At 33.7% G+C, this 13,082-nt stretch overlaps 1 protein-coding gene across 4 annotated transcripts in view; it reads left to right on the top strand.

Moving 5' to 3' along the window:
* CEP128 (centrosomal protein 128) overlaps positions 1–13,082 on the top strand; it is a 447,679-nt gene that overhangs the window by 90,125 nt on the left and 344,472 nt on the right. For all 4 annotated transcript variants that reach the window (XM_057299772.2, XM_063596092.1, XM_034937939.3 and 1 more), the window contains one exon: positions 10,831–10,917. In XM_057299772.2, coding sequence (XP_057155755.1) covers positions 10,831–10,917 — 87 coding nt within the window. The remainder of the gene's footprint in view (positions 1–10,830; positions 10,918–13,082) is intronic.

Genomic DNA, 13,082 nt, shown 5'->3' with positions numbered 1-13,082 from the left:
TTGCTTTGGAGCTGTAGATTATATTTCTGTTCTTTTGATAGCTGTTCTAAGATTTTAAACATACAGTACTTATTAGTCTAAGATATCTATGTTCCAGCTACATTGGATTCTTCTCAGTGTCTTACTGGAACATTTTTCTCCCTTCTCGTTCCTCAGGCTCAATTGTGACCTCTTTAGGGAAAACTTTCCCGTTCCTCCTCGCCTTCTAAAATCGCCCCTTCAGTTCCATTGCTCACTGTCATGTATCATATTACTCTATTTTTAAAAATAGCATTTAACACAAACTATAATTATTGTCGTTTGCTTATGCTATTATATGCCTTTTGCCAAAGAATGTAGACTCCATTGGAGGGGCTTTGTGCATCTCGTTTACCCTTGTTTCTGGGACATGTAGTACAGTGTTTATCACACAGAGCTCACTGAACAGGTGCTAAAGAAATTGACGTTTCCAAATGTAAGTGATTGTTCAGCTGCATATAACATTCTTGGTAAATTTCACTCCAAGATTTTTATACCTTGTGTTACTCTACTGCTCTCATTCCTGAAGACAGAAAGTAAAAGTTAAACAATTTTAACTTATTTGAAGTTTATATAGTAGTTACAATGATATATTCAAAATTCCATAAACATTCTTCAAGAATTCAATCATAGTTAAATTAAACATAATTCAACTCTATAAAAATAACATTTTCATATAGTGGGTTGCTGGTTTTCAAACTATACTGACAACTTAATAAAGACAGCTGGATTTTTGATATCTTTGTGTTTAACAAAGTTTGAAAAAGAAATTTAGAATGGAGATGCCCAGATACATGCATTCTAAATGTAGACCTCTTTGAAATATTAATTATGGATTTATGAAGAACGTTAACATAGCTGTGTGAGCGCGAATAAAGTGACATTTCATGGAACTGTTTCCTTTGTGAGCTGACAGCAAATGCTGATTGACTTTTGTTTTGGGATACTGCAAATAATGGACAGAAAGAATTTTTAAAGAGACTTTGTAGATACAATTCCTTTTCTTCGTGTTTTTCTGAATGTTTGTGAGGGCAATATCTTTTAATTTAGATTTTCACATAATTTGCATTGAATGTTTTAAATAAATTGATAAAGGTCATAGAATACTTGATAGGGAATTACTACAAGTTTTGACCACTAGTCGTCAGTATTGAACCATTAATTGTGAAGTAGTAGACACTGTTTATTAAAGTTGGCCAAATTTATTGAAAAACAATTCTTTATAGTGTGTATACTCTCAACTCTTAGGGCTTTCTGAAAGTGTACTTGGCACTAGCCTCACAAATGAAAAAAATCTAATTAACTGTCTGTTATTACAAATTTAAATTTGAAATGGTGTTACCCGCTGCTGTTAAAAAGTATGACACATTGTGTATTTTATATGAAGACACCTGCTGTATTTATCATGAAAACTGTCATTTCTTTGCCTTTGTATTATAGTTTCATGCTTCCTCTTCAGGATTACAGGTTTTTCCCTTCTTCCTTCCTCCTTCCCTCCCTCCCTCTATGGAAGAAACTATTCATATCTAGTAAAACAGATTATAATTTGATATGAGCATTTTTTTCGCGGGAATCATATATTCCCATTCCCTTTTCCACTTTTAATATTTCGAAGCTGTGCATGCAGAATTTTCCCAAAGATACTTTCTATAAATATTCATCTTATATAGACCTTAACCTCTTTCTCCTAATTGTTATTTTCTTGTTTTTGGTGGTGATTTCCTTTTGTACACTGTTGTCCATCTACCCAGTTATATTTATTTTCTATTGGTGTTCTGTTGGATAGTTTATCCAACAGATAGATTATCCTTTGCCTATTTTTTCTTGGATAAGCATTTATCCAAGAAAATGTTGTTGGAAAAGCATTTTTTATAGCTCTCATGACTCATCGTATTTCTAGTTAATTTGTATTTCTATTAAGTACCCCAAATCCCTTTTTAAAAAATATTAAAGTTGTGGTATTATTTATTGCTCAAAACATGAAAAGCTGTTATTTCTTATATATCTTTGTCCATACTGTGGTCAAGTATTAGGATAGTATTTAGAACTATAACCTCATTATTTCATCGTTTAATGGATTTTGTATGGTTGTGAGAAAAAAGTTACAGTTTTATGTTTATTATCCGAGAATGAGATCCCGAAGCTTTCCTCGCCAGTGTTAGTCTTGGATGGGGAATCAAGTTACAGTGATGCTGTGATTCAAAGCCACAAAGTGTGGGCGAACTTGGGTCTCTGGAGCTCCCAGTTTCCAGTTCCTTCTCCTCCTGACCTGTGAACTTGTTTGGAAGGTGCAAAATCTTACTCTTTTTGTGTGGTTCATCTTATAATGTTTCTTCTTAAACAGATAGATAACCATCTTGATAAAATAATTTGTTTTATATTTTAAAACCTTTATATGTTTCTTTATGTCCTTGCCTCTCCTTTTCTCCTGTTCTTTACACCAAGTCTATCATTAAATTTTGTCAGCTCTATTTAAAAAATATTTTTTTAAATTGGAAACTGTTCATTTCCTACCACTACATCTCCTCTTTTGCTGGGGCTAATGCTGTAGCCTCCTTGCTTCCATTCTTACCTCCTTGTGGTCTTTTACAGAATCAGATAATGTCACATCTTTCTTCAAGACCCTTCAATGGTTTCTTTTCTTTTTTTTTGAGACAGTCTCACTCTGTTGCCCAGGCTAGAGTGCAGTGGCATGATGTTGGTTCACTGCAGCCACCACCTCCTGGGTTCAAGTGATTCTTATGCCTCAGCCTCCCGAGTATCTGGGATTACAGGCATGTCCCACCATGTCTGGCTAATCAATGGTTTATTTATAGACAATAGATCCCCTCTGATCTGGTTTCTGAATTCCTCTCACCCTAATTTTCTTTCTTTTCTTTCTTCTTCTTTTTCTTTTTTTTTTTGTTTTGAAATGTAGTCTTACTCTGTCTCCCAGGCTGGAGTGCAGTGGCACGATCTTGGCTCACTGCAGCCTCTGACTCCCAGGTTCAAGCGATTCTCTGCCTCAGCCTCCTGAATAGTTGGAATTACAAGCATGCGCCAAGACACCCAGCTAATTTTTTGTAATTTAAGTAGAGATGGAGTTTCGTCATGTTGACCAGGCTGGTCTCAAACTCCTGGCCTCAAGTGATCCTCCCACCTTGGCCTCCCAAAGTGCTGGGATTAAAGGCACGAGCCACCATGCCCAACCCCTAATTTTCTATTGTTGTTCTTCTTGCCAACTCTAGGCCAACCATCCTGGCCGTCTTGCTTTTCCATGGATATACCATGTACCTCCTGCTCCTGGGCATTTGCACTTTCTGTTCCCACAGCTAGGAATTTTCAGCTCTGAAACAGTTGTACGGTTTGTGCGCTCATGTTCAGAACTCTACTTCAGAAAGCCCTTATTGACTATCATAGATAAAACACTCCTTCACTCCTGAGCCCCTTGCACTGTTGTATGTTTTCTTAACACTTTAATTATTTGTCAACCGTCTGTCCCCTTGAGCAGAATGCAGGCTTTATGAAGGCAGGGACTTACCTGCTTTGCTTGTTGCTGCATCCCCAGTACTAGGACCAGTGCTTGGCATAGAGTAGGGGCCCAGTAAGTGTTTCTTGAAGGAATGAATGAATAAATATTGCATACTGTATAGTAACTATTCATTCAGTAAAATATTCATTTGGCCAATACTGTCATGTACCTAATATAATTCAGGTACTGTGCTGGGGACTAGGGATTTAAAGATACCTAAAATACTATCTCACCTTTTAGGGACCCCTAGTTTAGTTGAGGAAATAGAGATGTTAACTATCTTTGCAATGCACTAAGGGCATTATTCCACATTTGTGTAGTCTACAGAATATCTCAGAGGGGAAATAATTACCTCTTTATGGCCCCTTGGGGAAAGTTTGGGTGAGAGAGGTGGCATTTTTGCTAAGACTGTATTTTCACATTATTTTAGGAAATTCTTCATGAATGTGATTCTGCCCCACTGCTTGTTGTTAACATGTCAAGCACGTTACCAATCAATGGCTGAAACACTTATATAAATTTTGACCTACTATCATTTTTATCCATACCATTGCTCTTTGTCCTATCATCATACACCATACTAATTATTTTCTTCTTTATATTTGTTACTTGTGGTAACAAATAACAAATTTTTTCTTTGCAAAGATGAAATAAACATTGTTCTCTATAAGACTGTGAGAGAACCATTAATGTCAACATGCTGATAAAAAGAAAATGGATGGTGAAGAATGATTGACTATTATAGGATTTAGTTTTCAAAGGCGTTTGAACACTATTTGGCACAGCTTGAAACATGCAGGTCTGAGATACATCATGCTTTTCAGTCACCTTCTTTAGTCTTTTTCTTGATTTCCCTCCTTGCCCTCTTATTCAGCCTCTTACAGATGACACTAAAACACTTTTGATATTTTTTTCAGTGAAAGATATTTTTTCCCCCAAAGCTTCTATAGAAGAGAATTCTGAAGAGACCTTGGAGGATGTCTCTTTCAACCTTGTACTTGATACTTGAATTTCCATTTACAGAGCAAGCTAGCTACTTAGATATTGTAGACAGTCTCTACAAGCTATATTATCTTTCTGGTATTGGGAAATAGTTGGCTGGATTAAAGAATATTCCAGTTTGATAATATATTTCAGTGGCCTAGTATTGAATAATGATAAAACAAAAGTTGAAAGTTTAGAAATGTATTCTACATCACAGAAGTAGTAGCATGCCAGCTGTTAGCTTTTGGATTCATTGAAGGGTGCAGTTTTACGAGATGATGTATAAATGTAAGTTGTCATGAAATTCTTGTAATCTGATTTCTATATAATTAACATTTATGTCGTGTCTTCTGAAGCTTTTTACTTTATTAAGAAAATAATACTAAAGGCTATTAATTATTAAATGCTTGCAATATACTTTCTGCTCCATTCAGTTCGTCATTTTAACTGTCTTTCTCCAAAATTCTACCATGTATGTTATCTTACACTTTCTTATTTAAGTATTTTTGTAAAGTGTGTGTTTTTCAGGATGCCTTCCTGGGTTGATCAATTTGCTTATAGCTTCCTTGATCCTACCATCCTACTAACCGTGAGCTAGTGCCCATATGACTTTTTTGTTCTTCTTTTATCTCTTCTTTCCCCACTGGTAACTATTGAGATTATATTCACTTTCTAGGTTCTTGAAGAGTCATTACTTATTCTTTTAGGGACTCTGACTTCTCTCTTTATTCTACTTAATCCTTCAGCATATGTGTAAGCGTTCTTGTAAAGCATCTGTAATTCTATTGGGGAATAGTAGAAGTTTATATGTTAAATAAATACTCTGATTGCTACTGTGAGTTGTGTTTAAGCCTGACACATATTTTATGTTCATGCCAAATATTACTAGATCTCAAATTATGTTTAATCACTTTTACTTTGCTATGTGTACTTATATGTTCTTGCCAATATTGTCATTGTAAATTATAACAAATAAGGCTAGCCTGAATCTGTGTGAGTCACTTTGTGCAGCACCATATGCAAATAGACATTTAATGCCGTTAATGCTATGACGATGATGAAAAATGTCTGCTGCCCCTGTTGACTGAACAGCTGCCTGACAATAGACTGAGATTTTCTGTGTGCAGGACTTGTTCAATTTCTATGTTACGCTTTTCTTGAAGAGTGGAATGTTTCTATCTATGTTTTCAGTGAATTTATGCTAGGCCATCTGTTTATAAAGCCCATTTCCATCATTATCAATTAATATTTATTGGGCAACTACTGAGTGCATAGTAATATTGTACAAACAAAAACCATTTTGCTACAGATAGACTTATTCATTGGCTTAGTACTGTTTTATTTTTATTAGAAAATAGTGAAAAACAAAAAAAACCCCTCTAAACCCAAAGGCATAAAATAACATCCTTTAACTCTGGACACTGGAAGATGTTGTATATTTACAGAGCTTTCTGTTCAAAGATATACAACTTGAGAAATTCTAAATTAAATTTCCATAATTATCTATGATCTTCTATTTGTCAACAATCCTAACTCAGTGGCCCTGCATTTAGAAAGTCAAATGAAGTATTATATTACTCTGGATTTCTAATAAAACTATGCATCTCTTTTTGAGAGGAAACTACTCAGATAAAAACAGACCTTCTACTAGGAGCATTTGTTTTTTGATTTTGAAGGAAATCCTGGAAAGTGCACTTGTTGGGCTCACATTTAACTTTACTTGCAAGATTTTATTAAGTAAAAGATTGCATAAAAATATAATCTGTTCCAGTAAAAGCAATGGCATGTTAGGGAATAATACTCATTACCATTGTTGCTTTTGAATTAAAGAAGTTAAAAGACTTGTATGTCTTTTTAGCATACTGGCTTTTTCATGAAGTAATTAAGGTTTTGTTTTGCAGATTGACAAATTTATAACATTTGAAGAATGAAATCCTGACACTTGTCAACAGGGGTTTACCTTTGAGTTATTTTTGTAGTCATGGTATTGAATTTTTGCTGATTCATTCATAGTCTCTGGTCTAGTTAGCCTTCTGTGAGGCCCTTGGCTAGGTTTAGGGTAAAGATTGTGTCCACGAAACAGAGCAAAGGGAATTGGTGATTAAACTCATGACCTTGTTTGGGTTCATTGGCACTGGATGCCCTAAACAGTGGTGGATTCCGTAGGTATGGGCATAGTGGAACCAAGAAGTTTGTTTGTTCATTGGAGAAAATAGGTCAGAAAAAGCATCCATCTCTTCCACCAAGATAATTCCTATAAGAGCCCTTGTGGATTCTTGGGATTCTTGAAATAATAAACATCTTATAAGAAGAGAAAAATGAAGAAAACAAAAAACACATCTAGGCCATTCTTAAAATAAAACCTTGAGCTTTATGTTTAAATACCATAGATATCTTTAAGGAATGTTATTAAGGATTACTGTTACTATTAGAAATAGTATTTAACATATGATCAATCCTACTTAACTACGTGATATTGGATATTACCTTTTGAAAAAGAGGAATTGTTGTATTTTGTGACTTGACTTATGTGCTTACCATTTCCATCGGGAAAATACACACATTTCAATTCGTACCAAGTTTTTTTGAATTTCTCCCTTACTTTGATATCCCTCATGTATGTATGGTATCATAATAGTATGAATATTGAATTCCTTTTGGACTTTTATCAAGCATTTCTACTTTTCACCTACCAAAGTGTGTGGTGTGTGCGGTTTGTTTTATTTTTTATTTTTTAAGTGGTAGTTGTTGGTATAGAATTTCCTTTCCTTGGTCATGGCTGAAAAATAAATTTCTTTGAACAATTTAAGTAATACCCACCTAGCTATTTTTAAATTAGATATTGGTTCAGGGATTTAGAATGTGAATGTGTTGTTTTGTTTTTTTTGCCTTGAAAAGAAACTTAATTTTTTTTTGTTTTGGTTTTTGTTGGCACAGATAATCCTCAACTGGATGAACTTAAAGGCTAAAATTTTCCATTACTTTAGCTAGTTCTCATGGGGGAGGAATCTCTAATTTGATTTGAGAAAAAGCATAATTTAGAAATTCAAAGAACATGACAAAAAAGTATGTGTTAATATAAATGAGTAGTACATGTTCTGAGCAATAAAATCCTGCTGTATTATGCATATAGAGTCCTTTTAAAAATATGTATTATTTTATTGATGTTTGATGGCTTTGGAGCTGTGTTTAAGCGTCCAAAAAGAATTTTAGAGATAGACATCAGATTTCCATCTTAAAAAAATTTTAATTAAATAAAGCTTCCATGATAGTGTTTTATACATACTCAGTACTTAAGACTGAGTTTTTGCTTGATTGAAAATGTCCCTAAAGCTACCTCAAATTTTTAATATACATAAATATAAACAACTTGTAACTTCAATTTATAGCTCGTGTGGTCTAATTTGGATTGGAATCACATCATATTCTGTTAAGCTTAAAATATTTTTTCACTGGCTTTTATTTTCTACCCATGTGAAGAATTTAATTACAAAATATAGTAAGAACAATGATTTTCTAGTTTTCAGTGATATAACTTTTTCATTCTTTATTGTTACTGGAAAAAAAATCTGATTTGATAGTTTGTACCTTCAAGTAAATGATGCTGACTGTTTAATATGAGCACAGACTAGTTTTTCTATAGTGTTGTTAGTTTATCAGTGAATGATCTACATGTTCTTGCCCTTGTGACCAAAGGTGTGCAACTGTAGCACTGCTGAGTGATTAGGAGAACTTGGGATAGGTTATGTTTATAATTTTTCTCCGGAAATTTCATTGGCCTGTGTGGGAATTAACATGTGATTTTTATTTCATTCCCATGCCATCATTCTTAACCAAGCTTGCTGGTCCATTTAAAGCAGACAAAGGGCCTTTAATTCCCTATTTGTTCTACATCTTGAAGTGTGTTATCTGTTAGAGCCTCTTGATAAACATGCTTGTTGTCAATGTTGTAGAGATTTTTATGGTTAAGTGAGAGGTCTACAGACATTTTTCTTTTCCCCTTTTTACTACTCTCTGAAAAGAAAAACTACCTTTTTTTTTATTATATATAACTATGAGAGTTTAGAATCACCTACCTCTAAGGAAATGCAGTAGTACAATACACGATATGACACACTTAAGGGAAAGAAGAAAAATGGTTGTTATTAAAGATTTAAATGTGCCCCGGGGACCCTCTATTAAGGCTCATTGTTGTTGCTGTGATCTTCAACGTGTAAAAGACAATCTAAATCCTGGAGCAGGGCACATGATAGTTTTTAGCTAAACTGCTCTTAGGAGACAAACAAGCTTTAAAGGACAAAATAACATAATTATTGAAAATCATTGGCATGTGATTTTTTTTTCTTCTTTTATAACTGCTTTTACTGGGTCCTTTTTAATATAAGTCTAAGTTGCTTGATTTAAGTCAAATGGAAAAGAAATCCAGTGCAGGCTTACACCCTTAAAAAAAGGTAGTAAATTAGTTCACGTTTATTATTAAGGTTTAAAGAAATGGCTTGTAATTTTGATTTGGTTGATTTAAAAATATCTCTCTTTGAGTATTATCTGTGTTTTCAGTGTTTACAGGTGCATCATTGATATATTTAATGGGTCTTAAGTGTCAGATTTTCCTTCTTTGTCTTTCATTTTAAACTAGATAATGTAGAAAAACTGGTTCAATATTCTAGGCTAGAATATTGCATTTGTGTTTACTTGTTGACTGACTCATGGTATATAGAAAGCAGAGCTAGTATTCAAACTCAATGGCATTTCTAGATGATATAGTGGAAATGTAGTAATTTGCTTTGGATTGTTCCTTAGTATCTCACTATTGCTTCTTATTGAAAACAATAGAATTTAAGTTATCATTGACAAAAATTTCTTAAGACTTACATATACTTAGAGTAAAAGGAGAAATTGAAAAAAGGAGACTTAAATAAAGTTTTAGGCAGCAAGTAGAGCTTATAATAGAAAAGTACATTATTTTGGAAAATCAATATTATAAACAACTTATCAGATGTTCTAAGGGGAAAGTAAGGAAGAAAGGAGTAGCACAATATTATTTTAGCAAATTTCTAAGTATCCAAGAGAATTAGAGTTTCTTTTATTCAACCAACTTAAACATAGAAATTTGGATTTTTTTTATTTAATTTTTTTGAGGGTCTCACTCTGTTACCCAGGCTATTATTACCAATAATAATAGTTGCATTTTATTGCACATTTGCTAGGAGCCAGACATTGCTTTATGTGCTCTACAGATATCAAACCATTTAGTTTTCACCACTACCCTATAAGTTTGGTATTATTATTTCAATATGAAGAAGCAGTGCCCTCAGTTGTTAAGAGGCAGGCAGCCAGAATCTATATCCTGTCTCTGTCACTAAGTAGGTGAGTGACGTTAGGCAAATGATCCAACTCCTTGTGCTCCAATTTCCCCTTTAATAAAATGGGCTTGGAATAATAATAATTCATAGAATCATCATGAGGAGTAAATGTATATTTTGAATATATGTAATATATTTATTTATTATATGTAAGAAGAAGAATGCCTGGACATACTAAACACTATAAAAGCATGATAATATTGTTCTTCTCAAATCAAAATTATTTTTCATTTTGTTGATGCCTCTCTGCCTCTTTACTCAATTTCTATTTGAGAGTAGGAATTATGGCAGAGGGAGCTGAAATTGATTGAGTATACTTGCATCAAAGCAGTTTTTAACATATTTTGCTGTTTGCCTAAAAATTGTTTTTCTGTTGATCTTGTTGGAAAAAGCTTCTGGCAGTTGGCTTTTCACAAGCTGTATGGACTTTACACATACACCTTGCTAAGTCTAAACACTAAAATTGTTAAAAATATTTTTTAAACAAATGGAATGCATTTCAGATATTATGAAAGACAGTTCCAAGTATAATTTTCCCCTTTAAGTTTAATTTTGTTCTAACATAGAAACAAACCAAAGCAAACACTTTTATAGTTAACTTTTGAAATGTGTATTTTCTTAACTTTCTTTTTCCTCATTTTATTAAAGAGGGAAATCTGTAGAAAAGAATATTTGTTTCCAAGAAAACTGTTAGCTATCTAGGCCCTCTAAATAATGTAGTAAAATTCCCAAAGATGGGGAAAAAAAGGAAACAAAGTGAATATTAATTAGGGTGATCAGGAATTGTTTATATTTTATCCCCACTGAAGTGTTCTTATGAGCAGACTGCAATTTATAGATTTTGTGTAACTCATATCCATGTCTTCTTCAGCCCTAATACATAATGAATTCTAGTAGTGACTTTCAGTTTTGTACATATTTTGGGATAATTTTTTTCCACCTCTTTCATTCCAGGCACTAAAGAAACAAGAAGCTAAAGCAGATGAGCATGAGGGGGCAATAAAAAATAAGCTAAGACAAACTGAAACTGAGAAGAATCAAGTAAGATTTTAAAAGTTATCTTTCAAAGAATAAAGTGGTTTGGGGCCAATGGTATTTGTTGAGTGCCTTGAAAAGTGTCCCCAGGATCCTTTAGAACATTGTGAGTTCTTTATCTTTCTATGTGGAGTCAATTGGTTCAACGGCTCTTCTACTTGCTAGGACTTGCTCTTGGAAACAGATAAGCAAGTTGTTTGCTACCTTGTCATCTATGACCATTCTCCTTTCTGAGAGGTGAATTAAACTTTACTTTTTCTTGTTGGAAACATTTAAAGAACTTGACTTTGTTGCAGGGTTAGAAAAGACCTGTCATTTGGAGACTGAATATTTTGGTTATATTCATTTTCATTATAGTGGACAGATATAGTAAGCAGCCAGTTCTGAAAACATTCTCTATTTCTATTAAATATCAATGATCTTTGACATATGTTCATGTTTATGAACTGTGTGTTCATTTCTATGAACACGTAGAGCTTAGCACTTTAGAGTTAGAAAGGAATTCAGAGGCCAAACAACTCTTCCTTAATTTGCAAATAAGTAGATTTAAGGATGAGCTCAAAGTAATGAATGATGAAGTGAAAATTTGCCCTGTTCTTTACTCCGTATTGCATTTTTCTACCTACCATTGCCTCCTTTATTTTATTTCACCAACTCATGTAAAGGCAGCTTCCCTGCTGCTTTTAGGGTAAGCGAAGTATGTTAGGCCATCAAATTTGCCCTTTGGGAGTTGCGATGTTGAAATTACACAGGGATTATGATCAATATGGGCTTTAGTTGAGTTCAAAGTCATTTTGCTTCAAGTATGATTTCTTCACTCTATTTCTCCATAGAGACTGAAGAACAGGACAGTATTTTATGTGGATTCTGTGATCCCCACTTATACTTTACTTTTTTTAATATGACATTTCTTTTATGAGCCACATGTATAATTTTTAAAAAATTATATATTGGGATTTAAAGATATATTTTGAAATAATTATAGATTTATAGGATATTGTAAAACAAGATGCACAGAGAGGTCCCATGCACCCAATTTGCCTCAATGGTAACATTTTGCATAATTGCCATTCAATATCAAAACCAGGAAATTGGTGTTGGTACAATCTACTTAGTTTATACAGATTTCACCAGCTTTATATATATAACTCATTTGTATTTGTGTGTGTGTGTGTGTGTGTTTGTGTGAAGTTCAATCCATTTTTATCTTGTATAGATTCTTGTTACCACTACCACCGTCAGGATACAGAACTGTTCTATCACCACAAGGCTCCCTCATGTTCTTTCATAGGCACACCTACCACATGTACAGTTATTAAATGATTAATATACAGATAGCAGTTGTTCAACTGAAATGATAATTTAGGATAAGTATTACAAATCTAAGTACTTACAAGCGTCTTAATATAAATGTGTGATTTTTATAAAACTATCTTACTGTTACAGAATGCAAACAAGTCTAGCACATATAAGCTCTAAATTGTTAAGAAACTTGTGTTCTATCCTATTACATATTTCAACTTGAAATCATCTAGGCATGTTAGGAGTTTGTAGAATATTTAGTCACTTAACTGGTCACATTTTTTTGAGACGGAGTCTCGCTCTGTTGCCCAGGCTGGAGTGCAGTGGCGCGATTTCGGCTCACTGCAAGCTCTGCCTCCCAGGTTCACGCCATTCTTCTGCCTCAGCCTCCCAAGTAGCTGGGATTACGGGTGTCTGCCACCATGCCTGGCTAATTTTTTGTATTTTTAGTAGAGATGGGGTTTCACCGTGTTAGCCAGGATGGTCTTGATCTCCTGAACTGGTCACATTTTTTTATCGATATTTATCTAATGGCAGTATCATTAAGGAAATTTTAAATGTCTCATTCTGAATTTAGACATCTAAAAATTTAAGGAATGTCTTATAAATATTAGAAATATTAGGAATGTAGGAAATCACCAATTAGATGAAACTTTTGAGTTATTGGGTCCCTGCAGTTTTTATTCTACTTTAGTTAATTTGACACTGTATATTCTAATTTAAAGAAAAAAATTGCCTTAGAATTTAGATTAAAGAGATTTAGAACTGGAAGGGATCTTGGAGACTGTTTAATATAAAATACTTATTTTAGAGATGATAGAATGGAGGCCAGAGGAGAAGAGACTTGGACTGGCTCACAGTTGAGATGA

The sequence above is a fragment of the Pan paniscus genome, chromosome 15, assembly GCF_029289425.2.
Source record: "Pan paniscus chromosome 15, NHGRI_mPanPan1-v2.0_pri, whole genome shotgun sequence".
Lineage (NCBI taxonomy): Eukaryota > Metazoa > Chordata > Mammalia > Primates > Hominidae > Pan > Pan paniscus.
Note: the sequence above shows the minus strand (reverse complement) of the source record. Positions and strands in the feature narration are given on the sequence as shown.